Source organism: Drosophila virilis, chromosome 5 (assembly GCF_030788295.1).
Source record: "Drosophila virilis strain 15010-1051.87 chromosome 5, Dvir_AGI_RSII-ME, whole genome shotgun sequence".
Lineage (NCBI taxonomy): Eukaryota > Metazoa > Arthropoda > Insecta > Diptera > Drosophilidae > Drosophila > Drosophila virilis.
Window position 1 is genome coordinate 3,356,268 of NC_091547.1, and position 22,217 is coordinate 3,378,484.

General features: G+C 40.8%; 1 protein-coding gene across 27 annotated transcripts in view; it reads left to right on the forward strand.

The window, feature by feature from the left end:
• Trpm (transient receptor potential cation channel, subfamily M) overlaps positions 1-19,884 on the forward strand; it is a 60,040-nt gene extending 40,156 nt beyond the window's left edge. For 8 of the 27 annotated variants that reach the window (XM_070210227.1, XM_070210229.1, XM_070210226.1 and 5 more), the window contains 25 exons: positions 559-745; positions 854-1,010; positions 1,164-1,265; positions 4,203-4,395; positions 4,458-4,647; positions 4,871-5,082; positions 5,189-5,341; positions 5,647-5,721; positions 6,695-6,757; positions 7,682-7,738; positions 8,298-8,336; positions 8,932-9,084; positions 9,509-9,666; positions 9,917-10,107; positions 10,169-10,314; positions 13,749-13,848; positions 13,908-14,029; positions 14,287-14,410; positions 14,716-14,948; positions 15,427-15,732; positions 15,806-16,190; positions 16,340-16,591; positions 16,986-17,123; positions 17,393-17,550; positions 17,614-19,884. In XM_070210227.1, coding sequence (XP_070066328.1) covers positions 559-745; positions 854-1,010; positions 1,164-1,265; positions 4,203-4,395; positions 4,458-4,647; positions 4,871-5,082; positions 5,189-5,341; positions 5,647-5,721; positions 6,695-6,757; positions 7,682-7,738; positions 8,298-8,336; positions 8,932-9,084; positions 9,509-9,666; positions 9,917-10,107; positions 10,169-10,314; positions 13,749-13,848; positions 13,908-14,029; positions 14,287-14,410; positions 14,716-14,948; positions 15,427-15,732; positions 15,806-16,190; positions 16,340-16,591; positions 16,986-17,123; positions 17,393-17,550; positions 17,614-18,699 — 4,980 coding nt within the window. In that variant the 3' untranslated portion in view covers positions 18,700-19,884. Of the gene's footprint in view, positions 1-558; positions 746-853; positions 1,011-1,163; positions 1,266-4,202; positions 4,396-4,457; positions 4,648-4,870; positions 5,083-5,188; positions 5,342-5,646; positions 5,722-6,694; positions 6,758-7,681; positions 7,739-8,297; positions 8,337-8,931; positions 9,085-9,508; positions 9,667-9,916; positions 10,108-10,168; positions 10,315-13,748; positions 13,849-13,907; positions 14,030-14,286; positions 14,447-14,715; positions 14,949-15,426; positions 15,733-15,805; positions 16,191-16,339; positions 16,592-16,985; positions 17,124-17,392; positions 17,551-17,613 lie in introns of those variants that run through there. The other 19 variants (XM_032436246.2, XM_015168457.3, XM_002059883.4 and 16 more) reach the window with 14 other exon arrangements.
• Positions 19,885-22,217: the final 2,333 nt, after the last annotated feature.

A 22,217-nucleotide genomic window follows, 5' to 3' on the forward strand; every position in this document is an offset into this window, starting at 1 on the left:
GCTTAGTGACCCATTATTAAGTTTATTATATTTTAAGCAAAGTTTATTTAGTTTAAACAAGCATAAAAAATGATTAATTACATTGCGAAGCCTTTCAAAGGGCAGCTGCCTGGGAATTGGTTATCGGGCACTCTCGCAATTAAAAGCGCATAAAATACACAGAAAAAGTGAAAGAGGGGGAAACATTAACTTGAGATTTAAATTTGTGTTCAACTTTTCAATCACTTAAGTCTTTTGCGCGCACCGATTTAAATATTTAATTAGTCGAGTGAAGGGAGTGCCCCTATTGGCCCAGTTGAACATGAATTAAGTGCAAAAATAATTAGCCTACGTAATTCAATTGAATGTTTAATGAATTTTAAATCACCGTCGCACCTTAAATTTTCCGCTATTTGTAGACTTAGGGAATTTTGTCGTTATTAAGATTTTAATTGGTTTTCAAATAGACTGCGCCCCGCTCCGCCCAAGGCTTCCCCGCGCCAGGGTTTGCATTAACCATTACTCGAGGCTTATTTTTATGTTGGGTTTTTTTTTTATTTTTTTGTTCCCTCCAAACAGATTACTGTGTTTCGCATACAGGAAAAGCCCGAAGGCGAGGCACAGGAGCTGGATCAGACCATACTCACGGCACTCTTCAAATCACAGCACCTCAGTCCGCCGGAACAGCTTAGCCTGGCATTGACATGGAACCGTGTGGACATCGCGCGCAGCGAGATATTTGTCTATGGCCAGGAATGGCCCAATGGTAGGCACAGCACGAGTACATAAATATATGTACAAGATATAAACTGGCATATATTTAGCATTTATTCAGACTCTGCATAATTTGCAATACAATTTTTATTGCCCGCAGGCGCTTTGGACGAGGCCATGATGCAGGCACTCGAACATGATAGAATCGATTTTGTCAAATTACTTTTGGAGAACGGCGTCTCAATGAAGAAATTTTTAACAATACCCCGCCTTGAGGAGCTCTACAACACAAAACACGGTCCAGCCAATACCTTGGGGTGAGTTCCCATTCTGGGGCAGCAACATATTTTTTTTTTTGGTCAGAAAATTGTTTGTCCATGAAAATGCCAACTCCTATGCATTGCTCAATTTTCTTTCAGTTTTTTTTAACTTATTTTTTTATTTTTATTTGTTTTCATTCCCGATTCCAGCTACATATTGCGCGATGTCCGCCCGCATATACCCAAGGGCTACATCTACACACTCCACGACATTGGTCTTGTCATCAATAAACTAATGGGCGGCGCCTATCGGTGAGTACCCACAAAGTAGGGCATACTAAAGCGTATTTAAATTCAAAGTTTCACATATAAGTCTTCCATAACTTGGTCAAAATTTACTGGTTTACCTTTGACCTGTCGTTGAAGTAATTACTTGAACTCCAGATTATTTCTGCAGCTTTTCTATCGAGTCTGGAATTGTTGCTTAGCTTTCGTTTAAAGTTCTTTATTCAACGCGTACAGAGTATTTGCTAGTCGAATTATTTAATTTGTTGTCATAAAATTTAATGCGTGTTATCCAAACCGAAAGTTAAACACTCTAGGCAAGAGTTTAGGCCCATCAAATCAAGCATCTCGAGTAATTGTAGCCAAAAAATTGGTAGAGACAAAGTTTTGTGCGGGCTGAAATTTCAGAGCTGCTCGTAAATTTTGGGAAAATCAACCAAAAAGGTCGTGACAAACTTGATGCCAAAGTTATAATGATCATCTTTCAGGCAAAGTACATATAAAACGCTCGACAATTAAACGTAAAGGCAACAAAATGGACGAGTTGTCAGTGGGCGGCCAGTTCGGTGAAAGAATCCTTTTCAGTGAAAGAATCCTTTCAGGCTGGACTCGAGCAGTGGGAGTTCAGGATTTGTGTGCAGTGTGGACCCTGCAAATTAGTTTATCACTGCAGAGCTTTCAGTTTATGTCTGTGTTTTTAATACTGACCCGGCCCATAAAAATTGTGGCCAATGGATGCGCCGCATCGCGGCCGGGGGGTCGTGTCTGACGCCTTTAACTTGTTGCCGGATTAAATTTGATGAGCTCCGAACGTTCGCCAAATTTGTTTATAAAATTGTAATAAGTATGCACAACTTGCAGCGCTTGTTTCAGGGCGTCTCAACTACTGACAAAAGGCAGGAAAAAAAGTAAAATTTAAACTAAGAATAAAAGCGGAAAGTCAAAGTAAAAGAAAGGAGAGCGAAAAGCAGCCGCCAAAAGGCGCCTATAATTATTTCTCGTTAACATTTTGGCCAGCGAGGCGCAAAATGCTGCGGCTTAAATTTAGTTAACGCGGCTTTTACGGTCGCTTTCTGTGTGAATTTAATATATATTTTAAAGGACCCCTTTTGACTCCTGCGGTTGGGTTATTACGAATATGTGGTGCGTCCTGCCTGCATTGAGGTTTTTATGATGGGCAAATTGAGATATTACTTCTCCTTCTTTTATCGATTACCTCGAATTCTGCTTATCATTTGCAAATATATTAAATTTGTTTTTAATTAAACTTAAACGTAACTAAATGAAATTTAATGAAGATATCTGCAAAGTGTATTTAATTTTCGGCCATTTATATATTAACTTTTCTGCTTTTGTACTCATTGTGTGAGTTGCCCCAAAAATTGTTTGAGGTTTCAATAGGCAGCCAAAGCATGGCAAATGTATCAATCAAGTAATTTAATTAAAAGCCAAAAGATACTTGTTCAGGTTTTCTAAGGGACCGCAAAAAAAAAACGAAGCGGAGCCCAAAGTTAAGGGTTGTGCATTTTCAAGCGCTGTTTCTGAAGTTTCCATTTAAGCAAGAAATTAATTTTGATTTTCTGTTAAATAAATACCAAATTAACGTAAATAAGTTGCCTGCTCTAAGACATATTTATACGCCAGTTTTTAGCCGCTTGGCAAGAGATATCCTTCAGCTAGATAAACTACTTAATTTAACACTAGCCTGGCGTGCCTCTCTTTTGTCCTTTGGCTATTGTGCTTTCAATCAAAGGTCGCAAGTTATCTGACAAATGCCCATCTAAATGCTGTTCAGTCTCTCAACTCTCAACTCTGAACTGAAAAACTGGCATCAAAACTGTTGTTTAGATTAAATTACGGTTCTTGTTTTGGCCTTTTCTCACTTGGCTGCCCAGGGCAAGCCAAATACCTTTGGGGCGTGGCTCTGCCTGTGTGTGTGTGTGTGTGTGTGTGCGTGTGTATCTGTTTGCCATTCAGTTCAGCTGCTGTTGCCACTCGAAACCATTGTCTAGACATTTGAATGCTGCCATCATCAACAGCAGCAACAGGCAGGCAAACAGGCAATCATCTATCAAAAACTTAGCCCGAAAGAGCTGCCAATTTGTGCGTAATTAAAAGCGTTTAAGTTTTTCATTTTCATTTGCGCTTAGCATAAAATTTGAATTGATTTTCCAATCGTCGCACGTTTATGCGCCATAAATTATTTACGGCAACAATTTTTTTTATGCCCGCCTTAATTGTTTGCCCGTAAAACAGCAGCTGCTTAAAGAGCATCCAAAAACAATATTAAAGCAACAAAACAGCTCAAATAAATGCTCGGTAATTTTCATTTTCAAGTATAACAAGAGGTCATGTTTGTAACCTAATATGCCTGCAATTTAGTTACTTATTTGTCTTTGATTTTGTTTTTAATATTTTCACTTTGCAATTTCAAAATTATATATTGGTCGAACTGAAAGCCCGGTTACACAAAGATGCCATTAGGCATGTCATTTCCTTTTAATACGGCTAAAATATCCTCTAACAAAGTAAATAGACTGTAAATTGAGAAAGATACAGATACAGCTGCAAATGTACAGCTACAGATACAGTTTACCAGAAAGTGACAAATATTCAATTGGAAAACAAAAATGCAATTACTATTTGTGAGTTTTGGGCCAGGACTGAAATCACTTAAGCCGCCAACGCCTGGCAGGGAGTTGGCCAACAAAGGGATAAGCGCCCAGCCCAGAGCTTAGCAAACAGAATGAATGAAAAAAAAGTAATACCAACAAACAAACAAACAAATCCAAAAGGGCAAGCACAGAGACAGACATTTTTCTACGGATATTATTATTATTATTCTCTCTATATTCTCTCTGGCTGCTTGGCCAAATATATTTGGCTGAAATGCAAATTTGGCAGCTGAAAAATGACTTTTACTTGAAGAAACAAACGCAATTCAGGACTATTTATTTCCTGCAGATCCTATTATACGCGTCGCAAGTTCCGGCCCATCTATGCGAAGGTGATGAACAGCTATGCAAATGCCTGCCGCAAGTCGTCCTCGTATCAATATCAGCGCTATGCGGGCGCCAATTCGCTGAGCCTGGTCACCGGGCTGCTGCCATTTACCACCGAAATGGCCCTGTTTGAGTTCCCGTTCAATGAGCTGCTGGTGCGTGTACATTGAATGAATTTCAGGCCGATTTTGGGACTATTTTGTTGGCCTTTTCACAGATCTGGGCCGTGTTAACCAAGCGGCAGCAAATGGCGCTGCTCATGTGGACGCACGGCGAGGAGGCGCTGGCCAAATCCTTGGTCGCCTGCAAGCTGTACAAAGCAATGGCACACGAGGCGGCTGAGGATGATTTGGATACCGAAATCTACGAGGAGCTGCGCTCCTATGCCAAAGAGTTTGAGAGCAAAGGTAAGTGCGGTGCCAAGCCACTCCACATTACGCCTCACGCCTCGCATAAATTGGATAGTTAATTGTGGTTAAGCTTTTCATTTAATTAAGTTGTTGCGCTTGTCAATCACGCCCAACTCGTCTAATTAACGAGCCTGACTCTGGCGCTTGACTAATTGCCTTTTGTCTGCCCTTTTGTCTTGTATTGTGGTTTTTTCTCCTTTACGTTTTGTCGCTGGGGCAGGCAACAAGCTGTTGGACTTTAGCTATCGCCAGGACGCGGAAAAGGCACAACGCCTGCTCACCTGCGAGCTGCACTCGTGGTCCAATCAGAGCTGCCTCTCGCTGGCCGTCGCTGCCAATCATCGCGCCCTGCTTGCCCATCCCTGCAGCCAGGTCATACTGGCGGATCTCTGGATGGGCGGATTGCGTACACGCAAGAATACCAATTTTAAGGCAAGTACTAGAAGAAAAAAATGTTATATTTTAAGAGTTTTTGTTGTATTTTTGTTGGGAGTTTTTTTAAATTATATTTTTGTGCATCCACATTATTCAATTGCAGGTGATTTTAGGCTTGATAATGCCATTCTATATAAGGCAATTGGACTTCAAATCGAAAGAGGAGCTACAACAAATGCCGCAGACCGAGGAGGAGCATTTGGAGAATCAAAATCTGGACAACGATGATTCCGATCGATCACAGCCCGATGCCGAGGTAAGTTCCAGATTAGGCAAACGTTCTTGTATTTGTTTAATTTGTTAAAAAGCCTTTGTTTCAATTTTAGTTTGTGTTTTTTATTGAGTTTTCTTTTGTTAACTTTATGCGTGCCAGTTTTTTAATTATATTAATTCAAGTTTCAGCTAAGCTAAATACTAATTAATTAATTACTCTTATTAACAGATACAAATTAATTACTCTTATAACTCTATATATATACATATATATTTAACTATATATCGTGCTATCATACCTAACGAAATGCCCTACCAAATACCATCTACCTACTCTATTTGTTTTAGAACGCCCTTTTAAAAGCCAAAAGATCCATTTCCTTGAGATATAGGATGGGCGCGGGCAGTAATAATCGCGACAAGGTAGTAAAAATCAACAGATAAAAAACACAAACAACAAAATATACCAACATTATTTCAAGCATTTCCTGTTCAAGACTCTATGTCTATATAACTTACTATATATAAATATATATGTTTTTCAATGTATTTGTTATTTCATGTATTTGCTATCGAATTGTCTGTCTGTCGGTCTGTTACGTTCGCTCTCTCTCTTTCTCTCTTTCTTTTTGTCTCTCTCTATCTCTGTTTAATTCTTTATGTGTCTTGTATATTCTATGTACTCTTTGTATTCTGTCTATATAAACTATGTATTTTTTCTACATTACTCAAATTTATGGCATCTAATTTGTAACGCATTATGTGTTTAGCTGATTTTTATTGATTTCTATGCCCAGTCCAACGTAATTTTACCATTCGTGGGTTATTTTTAGTAAGGCCTTAGGAATCGTTAGCCTTAAGCTAATAGAAAACGTGTCCTAGCCGTTTGAAGTTTCTTTCTGGTTTAGGTTAGATTGCTCAAGGATTAAAGTGTGGAATAATTTACTTGATTTAGGTATGCCATAGAGTCTAACTTACCTTATGTGTATAACTGTGTGCTCTTAACGCATCAACAAATTATAACAGTATAACAGTTAAACAGTATCAAAGTATAGAAATGTAAGCCTTTGGCAGTAGATGAGCATCCGAAAACAGTATAAAAATATATTAGTTTAATTGAATAAAAGTATACAAACTTAACACTTTAGCGCACAAGCTAAGTTTTAACGAGTATAACAGTAAAATATATGTATAACTGTATAACAGTTTGCCATTAAAGTTGTGCAACGTCCCTTAGGTATACAAAAAGTCGTGCAGTTACTTGACTTATGGTCTATCTATACATATTCACCTAACTTATGCAGTCTCCTCCCTCTCTCTCCCTCTCTTTCTCCGTTCTCTGTTCTCTATCTCTTTTTTTTATAACACATTTAATCTGCGGTAATACGCTGAAAAGTGCAAACTAATACCAGTTGAAAAGCAATCGCCATCATTTCACAGTCCTGCTAACTCGACAGATGTAAGTTTTTAGCAGAGCCACGCCTCCTCTTACGCCCATTTGCAATATTTATTTTAAAAAGTAACAAATATTTGCTTGTTCGATATGCCCGTTCGGGTTAAAAATATTAAGTGCGAATAGCCATTAGCAGACTTAGCAGAATCCTTTGTGGCCAGTGTCCCATGGCTTAAGGCTTAATTTAAAGTTCAATTAAGTAATAACCGTTATGAGCACAAGCACACACACCATACACCACACCCTATAAAAACACACACACGAACACAGAGAGACACACAGCTATTAACAATGCATATGTATATGTGCGAACTGCTATAGATATGTCAAGCTGTTTGCCTATATGTTGTGCTCGCAGCTCTCAAGAGCAAGCTCTGCAGTTGTTCAAATATTGTTTTTCACTTACACACACACACACACACACACAGTACACCCACACACATACAGGCACACACATGCCCGTTTGTATAGAAGCAATGGAAAATCCTTTAATCAGAAAATCAAATTAAAATCTATTGAACTTGTGCGCACAGCAATAAAGTTGTTAGGCTAATCACATCGAGTGTTGCCATTGATTAAAATTTAATTCGTATTACCTCCCTCCCCCTCCGCACTCCACAACAACCCGCATAAGGGTATTGTGTGTCGAGGTTACTTTTACGTTAACACTCGTAGTTAGTACAAACACACAGCCCTGTACAAATACAATTTGTGGCCTGCATTTGAATACCAATTTTTTAGTTTGATTTCCGTTTTGACACAAATATCTTTGAAATTTTTCATTTTGAAATTTTCCATGCTAAGTATTCATTACATCTGCTCGTACAAAGCAAAAATCGTAAATCGTCAATTGTTATCTTTTAAAATAAATAAATATATATATATACATATATGCGAAACGTGTGCCCCTTCCCCTTCAACCCGTTGCAGGCTCTATTGGCGGATACTTATTCGGTGCGCGATACAAAAGTACACGAAAATGGCAAAGTGAGTAAATTCACAACTACCCACGAATACACTCACACTCATACACAGACACTCAGTTATACTCATTCATTTCATTTGTGGAACTTTTTAATTGAATGCGCTCAAAATATACTTATATATTTATTCCCACCAAAAAAAAAAAAAAAAAAAAAAACAATTCAAATACTTTTCGTATACATTTTTACTTGTGTGACCATCATGTACGTCTAGCACATAATTGAATATATACTTAAATTAAGATGAAATAGAACAGTTGATAAATGTATATATACATATATATATATATATATATATATATATATATATATATATACTATACTTAATAGAACACATTGTATGACATGCGCCGTTACGCATACGTCCCGTAGACCAAACTTCAAAGCCCTCTTTTAGCTGAGCAAGTGCTGTCCCCAAGGTGTTTGACTAACAACATGCGATTAACTGAAACATTAACTTTGATTTACATTTTGATTTTTAGTTAAACCACATTCACATGCATTCAATTTGTTTTACCTGCCTAACAAGTACTGCCCGTTAAGTACTCGTTCGAATTTTACAGGTTAATCTCACTGCTGGAGCGGAAGAAGCACCCTCCAAAGTTAGTGTTGAATACCCCTAGTACTCGCTTAACTCGTTTAACTAGTAGTCAATTTTACTTACTTAACCTTTTAACTTTCTCTTCGATCAATCAAATCAAAGTTGGCTTACGTATATTTCATTTGCATCAAAGTAGTTGATTAATTAAGAGAACTTTTAGTGCATGTTTCAAACGCTTTTGGCGTCGCTTACAATTAATTGGCGCGTAAATAAATTAGAAATCAAACCACACGCCGTTACATTCACATTGCACACGCAATTTTAATTAGTTAACTCAGTTTTACTAAACATACATAAATATATATATATATACCATATCCTATGTAGGTAGCTTCACCGCGCCAAACTCTGCGTATACGTAATATGCATGCGTATACGCCGCGTGCACATGTACATACATCTAGATACTACATGCATATGCTATCTGTCGCGCACTTTGTATTTTCTAATGTTGATAATTGAATTAAACTCAATTTCAAACTAACTTCACATGCATTCCACTCGTTGCACTCTGAACTCGGCGACAAACTAAAGTTTATATATATATATCTATTTTTTTTCTGTATAAATTTGTTGGCATTTTTCGGGGGTCACAGGTCTCGCTGACAGACTCGGATCCATCGCAGTTTCGGGAATTCTTTCACCTTTCCGAATTCACCAACGAGATTAAACAGCATCAGCCGCTGCGCCTAAAGAAGAAGTTCTACGAATTTTATACGGCGCCCATCACCAAATTCTGGGCCGATTCGGTAAGTGCAAAGACTTTTTCTTAATTATTAGCTAACGGAAATTAGCAGCTAGTGCTTAATTTCCGCTCACGCTCTCGCAATTGACAGCCCTAACGCTAACTTGTATGGATAAGTATAAAGAAAGGTATTTCTTATTTAATTCCCTGTACCTGTGCAAATGGTTGGACAGGGATTTATCCCCTGTGCAAAGATAAAAAGTCGGAAGCATCTTTGACCTTAATAGAGAGTACATTATTTCTGATCTGTCTGTCCCTATGAACATGACATTGCCAAAAGAATTTGCAAATTGGAGTATTTGAAAATGAAAGTTATTAATTAGAACTTTCGCACTTCTTGGCTGCTTGCAGGGTACCATCCAGTCGTGCAGTATTCGCTTTTCTTCCCTTTTTAATGTAATTATATTTGCTATATTTTTTTTTTGCAGATTGCGTACATGTTCTTTCTGATAATGTTCTCGTTCACGGTGCTGGTTAAAATGGGTCCCATGCCCCGCTGGCAGGAATGGTATTCGATAGCCTACATAACGACATTGGGTTTCGAGAAGGTGCGCGAAATCATATCCTCCGAGCCGGTGGCCATTACGTAAGTAGTTCACAAAGTGAATTCAACTTGGCTGTGTGTTTAATTGCATTTAATTTAATGATTATAAATGAGTCTCACATTGGCGCATACTTTATGCCTCTGTGCATTTTGATTACTTGCCGTCTTCCTGTCGATATCCTGTGTGCTTCTCCTTCTGAGTTTATTCACACTTGATTTACGGCCTTTCGATTTCTGTGGAGCCCTTCATTAATGCGATTCTGTTGCGGTCTTTTTTTCTCTGTTGTTGCAGGCACAAATTCTCCGTGTGGGCGTGGAACATGTGGAATCCTTGCGACGGTGCTGCCATAATACTCTTTCTTATCGGCCTGTCCTTTCGCTTTCGCCCCAATACCATGGACATTGGGCGTGTCATTTACTGCGTGGACAGCATCTACTGGTATCTGCGCATATTGAACATTCTCGGAGTCAACAAGTACCTGGGTAAGTCGCCAGCTCTATTGATATATATATAAGTATATTTATCCTTTACTTTTGCGCACAGGTCCTTTGGTCACCATGATGGGCAAAATGGTTAAGAATATGATATATTTCGTGGTGCTCTTGGCTGTGGTTCTTATGAGTTTCGGCGTCAGTCGCCAGGCCATACTCTATCCCAACAATGAGCCCACCTGGCGGCTCATCAGAGAGGTAAGCACAGCTAGCAATTTGTCTATGAAATGACAAAATATACACACATTTGTATTTATGTACGTGTCTGTGTGCGTGTGTGTGAATAATTAATGCCGGTAAACAAACCAAGTACACTTGCAGAGGGAACAATATATATGTGAACTGATCAAATATAATATATATTCCTGATCAAACGCTAAATCCCCATTCTACATAGCCAGGCTCGTCTGTTTTTTATTCCTTTCCTTGTCTAAACTTGACATTAATTTGTCTTTTAATTCCTGTCAATTAGTTCCCATGCCAAAACTAAACGGATCGTCTAACTATATCATATAATTACGAGCTCCTATATGTACAAAAAAAAACACATTTTGTATTCAATTTTATGTTCGATCCAGGCAAATTTCTTGTTTTCTTTGAATAAATGTGAACCTTATTGTTTATCTACCTTGTCTACCTTAGTTAAGATCGGTTTCTTTCAAAGCACAGATATCCCCGATCTGCAAGGGTATTATAGGTCTCGGCAGGCCGAAGAAAATTGTACTTTTACGTTGATTAAAAACATGTACCATATATGCAATTTTACAGTCGTGTAAATAATAATTCTGTAGCTCAAACAAAAAAGCTGCTCATATTTTGTGCTCATGCTGATTAATTGTGTCTGTATGTGTGCGTGTGTGTGTGTGTGTGCCTTCAACAAATATTAACATTTATGAACGTATATATGTATGGATATATGCTCTATGTACACTGACAATTTCCATTGCAGCGCTTGAATTGTGTATTTTTGAAAGAAACGGAGTACATGCATTTACTTTTATAAAAAAAAAAAAACAAAAACAAAAAAGCAAGCAAAACGTTTTTTAAAACTCAATTACTTGTAGCTAAATACTGGTATTTAAGTAGAATTCGCAGCGAGCTCTATATATATATTTTAGTTATACATTTTTTTGGTTTTCTACTAAGTAGTTTTCATGCTCAAACGATACTCGATACTCGAAACTCGCTATTTGATACTCGATACTCAATTGACTAACTGCTATTTTCTCCATTGTGTCTTGTATTGTATTTTTCTATCTTTTGTTCTTTGGCGCGACATTCGAACTCAAAAAAAAATAAATAAATAAAAATACGCACCATTCACTATTCACTTTTCTTTATTCACCTACTCACTATTTACTTGTAAACCATTCACAACATTTCTCGTCGCATTCGCATTCGCATTCGCATTCGCCTTGGTTTTGTATTTGCCACGACATGGCCAGGTTATCGCTGGCTCAATCGTAGCGCCCGGATTTCAAGGGGCTCTCGGTCATAATAGTCGTTCCCACAATACGCGTCTCTCGGGCTTCGGATCTAACGCATTTGCTGCACATTATCGCAACCAAGCAGCAGCAGCAGCAACGGCAGCGGCAATGGCGGCAGCAGCAGCGGCTACAACAACAACAACAACAACAACAAGCACAACCAGGATGCCGCCCAGCGCAGAGCCGCCCACTGTGACGCCCACAACAACAACACTTAACCCCGAACTGCCCAGTCTTTTGAGCGGAAATCTCACAAATGTACAACAACAAAATTGGTTTGCTATTTAGAAAAAACAAAAACAAAAACAAAAACAAAAAAAGCCTGTGTGTAGCATTGATCCTAGCTGGCGTCCCTGCTGTGTGTTTGTGATAATTATGAAATATATATATATATATATATATGACATATGGCAAGCTGTCTATATAGTTGTTGTTGTTGTGCCTCAAACATTTTCTTTTATTGTGCAAAAGAGTATTTTTGTCTTAATTGGTTTCTTATCAATTTCTTGCTTATATTTCATTAAATATCGATGTTGTTGCAAGTAAACCCCAAAAACCCCAAATTGAATTACCCAAACTCTCTTTGATCTCTCTCTCTCCCTTACTCTCTCTCTCTCTCTCACACACTCTTTCTCTACTGTGTCTTAGTGCCAACGGGTTGGTTCTTTGGCTCCTCGTACAGAGTCTTATATCGTTTCCTGCTCGCCGACTACGTTGTCTTTATCCTTTGTCTTTTCTTTTCTCTCATATGCTCATTTAATTTATATGACTTATATGCCATTTTATTAATTAAGTTTTATTAATTAATTATAGTGCATGTTTTGCAACTATTCTATAGCAAAATTCAAGTACTTGCATCTGAGAAGTAAATGTGTGTACTCAGTTTCCAGTTGTTTGGCCTATATGCTCGCATATTTATTCATCATTTCTGTCTTTCAGTTTCAATTGCATTTCAAGATCTTTTTGTAATACCTATTAATATTATTAACACTAAGTATATATATGTATATGCATAAATATATTCATTTTTGCATGCGAAATACTTTCGCTGTTTGAACAATGTCACAAGGAACAAGGTTCTTCCCTTCCCCAACCTGCATTGCTGTCATTCGCGAAATTTCATTCAACAGCCAGGCTGCTGTAGTAATACTTTTGTGATACACTGTAAACACTTTTCGCAGCAATTTGCATGCAATATGCAAATGTTTAACGCAGTCAAAGTGTATTTGGCTCAAATAATGTCCTGACGCAGCTTAAATGCGTTTTTATTTCGTGTCGCTGGGTTGAAAATGTGCCTGAGCTGCTGCTAAGGTCTATGCCAAAGGAATTTTAAATAGTTTAATTTGCATCCAAATCAATGGAAATAGATGGAAATAAGATCAAGATACAGATACAGGTGCAGAAAAAAAACATACTATAAACACGCAAACCCAAATAAGTTAAAGCGAACGGATGGGATACAGATACAGAAATGCAGATTAACATCAAACACAGATAGAACATGAATTTAAGATAAATCCAGTTTAAGATTTTGACAAAAATCAGTTTCGGCTCTCGCTCTTACTCTGGCGCGGACCTTATTAATGAAAATTCGAATCTCTGCTGGAAAAATAGAGATTGAAGCTATGTTATTTCAATTTCAATTAAACGGCAGCCAGCTGTGTATTTTATAAATACCAAACTGTCTACGCTTAATTATTTGAAATCTATCACAAATGCTCATCCATCCAGCCCCTCCCCACTCTTGTGACAAGACCTGCTCCATGCCCCGCAGTTAAATCGCAGAGCCATTAACCCGGCAAATGCTAATGAAATGGTGGCAGGCATTTAATGAACTCAACTAACTACAGTAGCATGCTGGCTAAACTAAATGAAAATGCTCAGTACATATATACAACACACACACACACACACAGACACACACACTCACACACACACACACTTACATATATATCCCATAGCAACTATCTGTGTCGATGTGTAAAACTTGCATTAATGTTGACCCAGTCGGGGCAAGCGTTCGGTTTAAGCCCGAAATTGAATTACGCTTGGCCAACGTTTTTTGTTGCTACCCAGCAGCTGGCTCCGTTTTTACTGCTCTTTATTTTTTTTTCTTAATTATTATTTTTTGTTTCAATTCAACAGGTCACCTATCAGCCGTACTTCATGCTGTATGGCGAGGTCTTTGCCGATGACATCGATCCGCCCTGCGGCGAGGATCCGCGTCAGCCCGCCTGCGTTACAGGTGAGTGCTGCCCTACATATATATATAAACTGTATTTGTAAACTTAACGTCATTTGCAGGCCATTGGGTGACGCCTATAACGATGTCCATGTACCTATTGATTGCCAACATCCTGTTAATCAATCTGCTCATTGCCGTTTTCAATAACATATTCAACGAGGTCAATTCGGTTTCACACCAGGTGAGTTAATTAATTGCAGCCGCTTTACTATTAAATATATTTTTGTATACAATGGCTGCACACAGGTGCTTTCTTGACTGATTAATTGATTTTAGAACTCAACTGATTAGTAAAAGATTGCCTAAAGTTGGGCAAAGACCTCAACTGATTAGTAAGAGACTTTATACCTGTGGGCAGCCCTAGCTGACTTAGACTTTCAAATACCTGAAGCATGCATTTTTAATATTGACATTGATATTAATTTTGTTTGCCTGCAGGTATGGATGTTCCAGCGCTTCACTGTCGTCATGGAGTATCAGCAGAAGCCGGTGCTGCCGCCGCCCTTCATCGCCTTCTGCCATTTCTATTCGCTGCTCAAGTATTGCGTACGCAAAGCGAAAGGTGAGCCCGGCATGAGCAAGTTTAGCTTTGTTCCCTGTGAGTGAAATAACCAGAGCGTGCGCTCCTTTGTCGACCCCTAGAACGAGAATAATGTAAAAAATCTCTATATCTCTCTATATATATTTTGCCTGCTGCCGCATTGCTGCATCTCGTCGTTGTCGTCGTCGTGCTCGTCCACAACTTTTGTGTCCAAATGTGATTTCAATATATTTGCGTATTGTTCACATCTATGCTGCTTCTTCTGCTTATAATTCTTGTTGGCATTCGATTAATTCAATTGTTTGCTTGCGCCTCTCTTTCCATAGGATTGGAGGTGCAGCGGGACAATGGCCTCAAGCTATTTCTCGAAAAGGACGATCTGGAGCGGCTGTACGACTTCGAGGAGGAGTGCGTCGAGGGCTTCTTTCATGAACAGGAAATCATATTGAATCAGTCGACCGACGAGCGCGTCAAGAACACAACGGAGCGCGTCGAGACCATGTCACAGAAAATCGAGGACATCAATCAAAAGGAGAACATTCAAACAGCCACTGTGCAGGTGTGTATACACACACACACACACTTCAGTTTTTAGTTGTTTGATTATTATTTTTTTTTTTTTTGTTATGCAAATGCACAATTTTCATTTTGGCACATTGATTTGGGTTTTATGCGCAGTGACAGGCAGCCGCAACTGCAGCTTAAATTGAAAATGTCCATAAATGTCGAGTAATACGAGGGTTGTCTCTTTTTTAGTTTGTCGGCTCAATTAAAATCTCTTATTGTTTTCTCGATAAATGTATTTCTAACTAAACAAATCCCGATTACTTGATAGCATGACTAACTGCCATGTCGGGTTCTTTCCTCATCGTAAAATCGTATTGCTAGAAAATGCCGAATATTCCCAAAAATAAATAGAAAGGCGACCCTCGCCGGCGAACCAGTTGCCCATTTGTATGCTGCTTGGGCATATGGCTTAAAGTTTTCCGTTAGTTTTTATTGCAATTGTGACATTGTTGTCATTCTGTGTGTTGCAGAACATTGAATTCCGTTTGCGCAAAATGGAGGAATCATCGGAGCAAATACTGTCGCACCTGGGCGTCATACATCGCTTCATGTCCGCACATACTGCTGGCAACGAGGAGCTGCGTGGCTCCGTGATGAACATTCCGGGTGAAATGCATCGCATGCGCACCATCTCCATGTCCGACAATGAGGGGGGCAGTGGCAGCGGAGGAGGCGGCGGCGGAGGTCCAGGCGGAGGAGGAGGAGGAGGAGGAGGCGGAGGCGGAATCGTTACATCGTTGGGTCTGGGACCCACGCTTACTTTAAATTCGCTGCAGGTGCGTTGCGGTTGAATGAATGTGTTTTATTTCACCTTTAACCTATTGTTGGTTCTATCTTTCCCCACCGAAGGTGAACAATCGACGTCGCTTCAATCGTTCGCTGACCGAGGTGCGACCAGATGCGTACATCTTGGATGAGGGCACACACTTTGAGGTGGTGCCGCTGCCCGAGGAGCCCGACGAGGTGGTCAAGTCGCGTGAGGCGCTCAACGAGCAGGTGGTACGCAAGGCCTCGATGCAATCGGAACCCGACTCCGATATTTATTTGCCATTGTCGCAGCGCCCGTCCACCTGTGAGACGGTCAAGCGTACACCGTATGTGACGGTGCGCCAGGATACGGGCGCCAGCACCGAGAGCAAGGATACCCTAACGCCGATGGGCACCATGGATGACGATCAGACCCTTGTCGGCGGCGACAATTCCGATGATGCGGCGCCGGACATGAACTTTGAGGGTAATGCGAATTGCCTTAAGCAAACGCCTGGCAACTAATCCACTTCCGCTTACGCTTACGCTTCCACGTTACGTAACGTTACGTTACGTTACATTTTCACTACTGTTTCTTCCGTTTTGAGTTTTGTTTCTGTGTTTCTGTTCCGCCAGCCTGTGTTTCAATAACAACAAAACCAATATTCTTCCCGCCTTCTTCGCATACAGCTGCCAGGCATCGGGCGCTGCGCCAGCGCACCGTCTCGCTCTGTCGCCGCAACTCGGAGACGTATTCGCTAACCGCCGCGGACATCAATCGTTCGCACATCAGCCTCAATCAGCTGACGACGCTCTCACGCCGCCAGCTGAGCCTCACCCAGTCCGAGCCGGACAGCGACAAGGACGTGCCCCCAGTGCCACAGACGGGTATGTTTCCCATAGACGTAGACAATAAGCGTTAGACTAGTGCAGCAGCTGCAAGTAAATGCGCTCCGAAATTCTGCTAACCAAAACCCAACTCATGGCAATTCCTAACCCCAAACCTAACTAAACCTTAACCTTAATCCGACCAAACCAAGCTATCAAATTGGCCACATATTTAGCTTTAACCAGCCCATATAATAATAATACTGTTGTTGTTGATGTTCTTGTTGATGTCGTAGTACATATACAGTGAAAGCTCTCTAGCGCGGACTGACAGCTTTCACTGTACTCGCCTCTCGTTAACTCTCGCCACACACTCTTTCTTTCTTTCTCTCTCTCTCTGTCTGTCTCTCTAATTTGATCTCTGACGCATTCTCAACCTAACCTCGAACTCTAGGTAAATCAGTTTTGCATGCGAAACCCTCCAGAAATATATTGCTGAAACTGCACAGTGAATATACATCCATAACGGACGAACTGGAGAACGTCTGCCATTTGATTGCCTCGCCGACCGTCTCGCTGCAGAGCAACAAAGGTAAGTTGGCGTTGCTCCCATCCCCATCCCCAACCACCACCTATCCAAGCGTATCTGATTGGCCGTACCATCGAATTAAAAGCGGAATCTGAATCTGAAACTCCAAATTGTAATCTGTGTATAGCTAACCGGGCGTATGCGTAATATTCATTTGCCTTGTGCTTGCCGCCAAACAAACCAAACCAAACCAAACAAAACGCCTGCGCCTGCCTTCATTCTTTATTCTTTTGTCTTCCGTCAATTAATTCTTATAATTCGAATATTCACAGCCTCCTTGGATCGGCCCAAGACGGAAATGTCGCGCGCCGAGGCCGCTGCGCTGCAAGAGAAGAAGCATCTAAAGGAATGCGAAGAGAACGATTATAGAATACTGGAGGGTCTCTTCGAGGCACGCGGCTCCATCGATGCCAGCGTGCAGGCCTATGAGGTAAGCTCTACGCTCAATTCCCGGTCAGGCCATGCTCATCATTAACTCTGCCTTCCTTTACAGATTGGCGTCTCTGTGGACTATAGCCATCGCTATCCGCTGCGCCGGGAGACGGCCATTGAGCTGTCGCCCTCTAAGCCCGCCGCCGAGGGCGGACCAATTGGCGGGACCACAGCCGGCGACAGCAGCGATACTAGCGGCGCGGGCAGCAGTCATGCGGCGAATAGTGGCTTCCAGCTTAAACACGAGCGGCCCTGGCAGCGCAACTCGTCCATGGAGCAGCAGGCCTACCAGTCGCCGCTGGTGCCAACACGTGCCACCAGCGATTTCCTGAATGCGCCGTACGACAGCAGCGGGCGGCTGTTTAAGAAGTCCAGCGAAAGCTTGCAAAAGAACTCCAGCACGGACACGGACTACTCGGCGCATCCGTACCGCTTCATCAAGCAGAGCTCAAATGAGACGAACACTTCGCTAACTGGCTCCTACAACGTGGACACGCCCTCGTTGACGGCGGAGCCATCCCTGGATGCCGGCGATTCGCAATCGGCGACGGGCATTAGCATGAGCGTTGGCCCTGCTATCGGCGCTGCGACGGCGCGTTACCAGCCAAAGCGCACCGCGTCCGTTGGCGCTGCCGATGGCAGACGCTTGCGTGACGATAGCTCCAGTTCCCTGGATTTGAGCGTGGCGCCAGTAATGATGCAGGCAGCGCCAGCAGTGCCAACGCGTACCATGCAGCTGAAGAAACAGTTTAGCATGGACCAGGGCAAGCCGCTAACGCCGCAGATGAGCACCGAACCGGGTGCAGCGGAGGCAGCGGCTGGTGCCGGAATCTCGACAGCTGCAGTTGCCGGCGTTGCGTTGCCCTCGCAGGTTGGCGCCAAACTGATTTCAACGCTGAAGCCGCCCTACACCAGCAAGCTGGGCATGAATGTTCTCAAGGAGAGCAGCTCCAGCACAGAGGAGTCGCGGGACGGTGAACCCACGACCTCCACGACCTCCTCCTCCGCCAAGAGCAGCAATGTGGGGCTGTCCATTCCACAGATAAGCACACACCTGGTGCAGGACGAGATTGCCAAGCTGTCCTCGAACATCAAGAGCAGCACCGAATCGGAAAAGGATCCGCCGTATAACGAGACAATGTGTTAACCACCTATGTAAATATATAGATATATATATATACATGTTATATGTGTGTGTATGTATGTGTATGTATGTGTACTCGTTAATGTTGTTTAGCGTAGGCCATTGATAAATGTATCTGTATCTGCATCTGTATCTGTATATGTATCTGTAAGCGTAACAGTATCTGTTAGTTGTACGAGTATGTGAATCCACCTTGTGCTCAAAAACGTTGGTAGTCAACGAAAAAACAATTATTATATTGCGGATTATTCCATACGAATATATAAATATATTTATATATCCGATTCATGTCGAAAGATAGAGCGCATATCAAGTATATATATATATATTTACGATCGCCCTGGTGGAATGCAACGCAATTTAAATTTTTGACAATACATAGCACACAGATTCGTCTGTATTTTTATAAAATGTATTTATTTACAAGTTGTCCGTTTTTATTGTTGTTATTTAATATACAAAAAAAAAAAAAAAAAAAACAACAAAGAACAGCAAAAAGAAAAATTAACAAAAAAATAGCAAATCAAAATGCATGCATTTCACATACGACTCAAACGCATATTATATACATGTATATCTGTTTTTACCACTCTTCAGCATACATAAATGTCGTATACTCTATCTAACTGTTACCAAGTAAAACAATATGTTTACAATGTCTAGTTATAGTTCCAGAAACATATGAAATGTAACTTGCAATTTCACATATCCTACAACAAACTACAAACTTATCAAAAAAGCAAACACTAAAACTCAAAAATCTATATAGTTATAAAACTTAGAGCAAAACTTATTGTACTTACGCTTTGCCTATATAAGTATCTGTACTGTTATGTATGTAATAGTGTTGATTAACCAACTAATTAATATATATTAACTGCTTGTATCTGTATGTGTGCTAATATTTGGTTAGTTAGTTCATTTTACTTATTTATATGTGTGTGTGCGCGCAACTGTGTGTATGTTTAGCTAAATAGTCTAGTGAAAAACAATTTGTATATACATACGGCATAGAAAGATATTTTTTCAAAAACAAAACCAACCCAACCAAAACTTGTTAACCTTTTCCTTCTTGTTAAATGCGTTGTTCATTATTAGTTGGTAACATTATGGCATTTTATTAGTGTTAAAAAATGAAAACAATGTACTTATTGATTTTAAGAAAATAAATTTAATTATGCATCCATACATCTCACTATTTGACCGAATTGGTAAAACAAATATGAATGCTTTTTCTTTCAGCCGGTCCCCAGCAACAGCTACATCACCATCGATGGTAACTAGTTGACCCATATATCCTTGGTTAAACCATACCATTGATATAGTCCTGGTGAACCTAAAGGACCCAATTCCCAGTATGCCCGCTATCGGGCTTTATTTAGCAGAGATATCACGTTTATTTTTTTGAAATAAATGACTGTGATGCTATGGTTATATGCTTCTCCACGACTTAACCCTCCGTTTTTCATCGCAATCGGGCTTTATTTGGCCTCGGCCAAATAAAGCCCGATTACGGTCAAAAAGGGAAGGGCTACTCGGGGAGGTTCATAGAAACCGCCAAGATTTTTTTTAGAGCGGCGGAGATATGACGTTTCAAAACGACATAACTTCGCCGTTGATCATGGCGAGATTATGTCGTGAATATCGTGTCCACAATTACACGAACTTTTTTGGAAAAGTTTAAATAGTCATCTCTCGGCCAAATAAAGCCCGATTTCGGTCAAAAAGGGAAGGGCTACTCGAGGAGGTCCATAGAAACCGCCAAGATCAACGGCGAAGTTATGTCGCTTTGAAACGTCATATCTCCGCCGCTCTAAAAAAATCTTGGAGATATGACGTTTCAAAGCGACATAACTTCGCCGTTGATCTTAGCGGTTTCTACGGACCTCCCCGAGTAGCCCTTCCCTTTTTGACCGTAATCGTGCTTTATTTGGCCGAGATATGACCATTTAAAGTTTTCCAAAAAAGTTCGTGTAGTTGTGGACACGATATTCACGACATAATCTCGCCATGATCAACGGCGAAGTTATTTCGCTTTGAAACGTCATATCTCCGCCGCTCTAAAAAAATCTTGGAGATATGACGTTTCAAAGCGACATAACTTCGCCGTTGATCTTGGCGGTTTCTATGGACCTCCCCGAGTAGCCCTTCCCTTTTTGACCGTAATCGGGCTTTATTTGGCCGAGATATGACCATTTAAAGTTTTCCAAAAAAGTTCGTGTAGTTGTGGACACGATATTCACGACATAATCTCGCCATGATCAACGGCGAAGTTATGTCGCTTTGAAACGTCATATCTCCGCCGCTCTAAAAAAAATCTTGGCGGTTTCTATGACCTCCCCGAGTAGCACTTCCATTTTTGACCGTAATCGGGCTTTATTTGGCCGAGATATGACCATTTAAAGTTTTCCAAAAAAGTTCGTGTAGTTGTGGACACGATATTCACGACATAATCTCGCCATGATCAACGGGGAAGTTATGTCGCTTTGAAACGTCATATCTCCGCCGCTCTAAAAAAAAATCTTGGCGGTTTCTATGGACCTCCCCGAGTAGCACTTCCATTTTTTAACGTAATCGGGCTTTATTTGGCCGAGATATGACCATTTAAAGTTTTCCAAAAAAGTTCGTGTAGTTGTGGACACGATATTCACGACATAATCTCGCCATGATCAACGGCGAAGTTATGTCGCTTTGAAACGTCATATCTCCGCCGCTCTAAAAAAATCTTGGAGATATGACGTTTCAAAGCGACATAACTTCGCCGTTGATCTTAGCGGTTTCTACGGACCTCCCCGAGTAGCCCTTCCCTTTTTGACCGTAATCGTGCTTTATTTGGCCGAGATATGACCATTTAAAGTTTTCCAAAAAAGTTCGTGTAGTTGTGGACACGATATTCACGACATAATCTCGCCATGATCAACGGGGAAGTTATGTCGCTTTGAAACGTCATATCTCCGCCGCTCTAAAAAAAAATCTTGGCGGTTTCTATGGACCTCCCCGAGTAGCACTTCCATTTTTTAACGTAATCGGGCTTTATTTGGCCGAGATATGACCATTTAAAGTTTTCCAAAAAAGTTCGTGTAGTTGTGGACACGATATTCACGACATAATCTCGCCATGATCAACGGCGAAGTTATGTCGCTTTGAAACGTCATATCTCCGCCGCTCTTAAAATATCTTGGATATATGATCTTGGCGGTTTCTATGGACCTCCCCGAGTAGCCCTTCCCTTTTTGACCGTAATCCGGCTTTATTTGGCCGAGATATGACCATTTAAAGTTTTCCAAAAAAGTTCGTGTAGTTGTGGACACGATATTCACGACATAATCTCGCCATGATCAACGGCGAAGTTATGTCGCTTTGAAACGTCATATCTCCGCCGCTCTAAAAAAATCTTAGAGATATGACGTTTCAAAACGACATAACTTCGCCGTTGATCTTGGCGGTTTCTATGGACCTCCCCGAGTATCCCTTCCATTTTTGACCGTAATCGGGCTTTATTTGGCCGAGATATGACCATT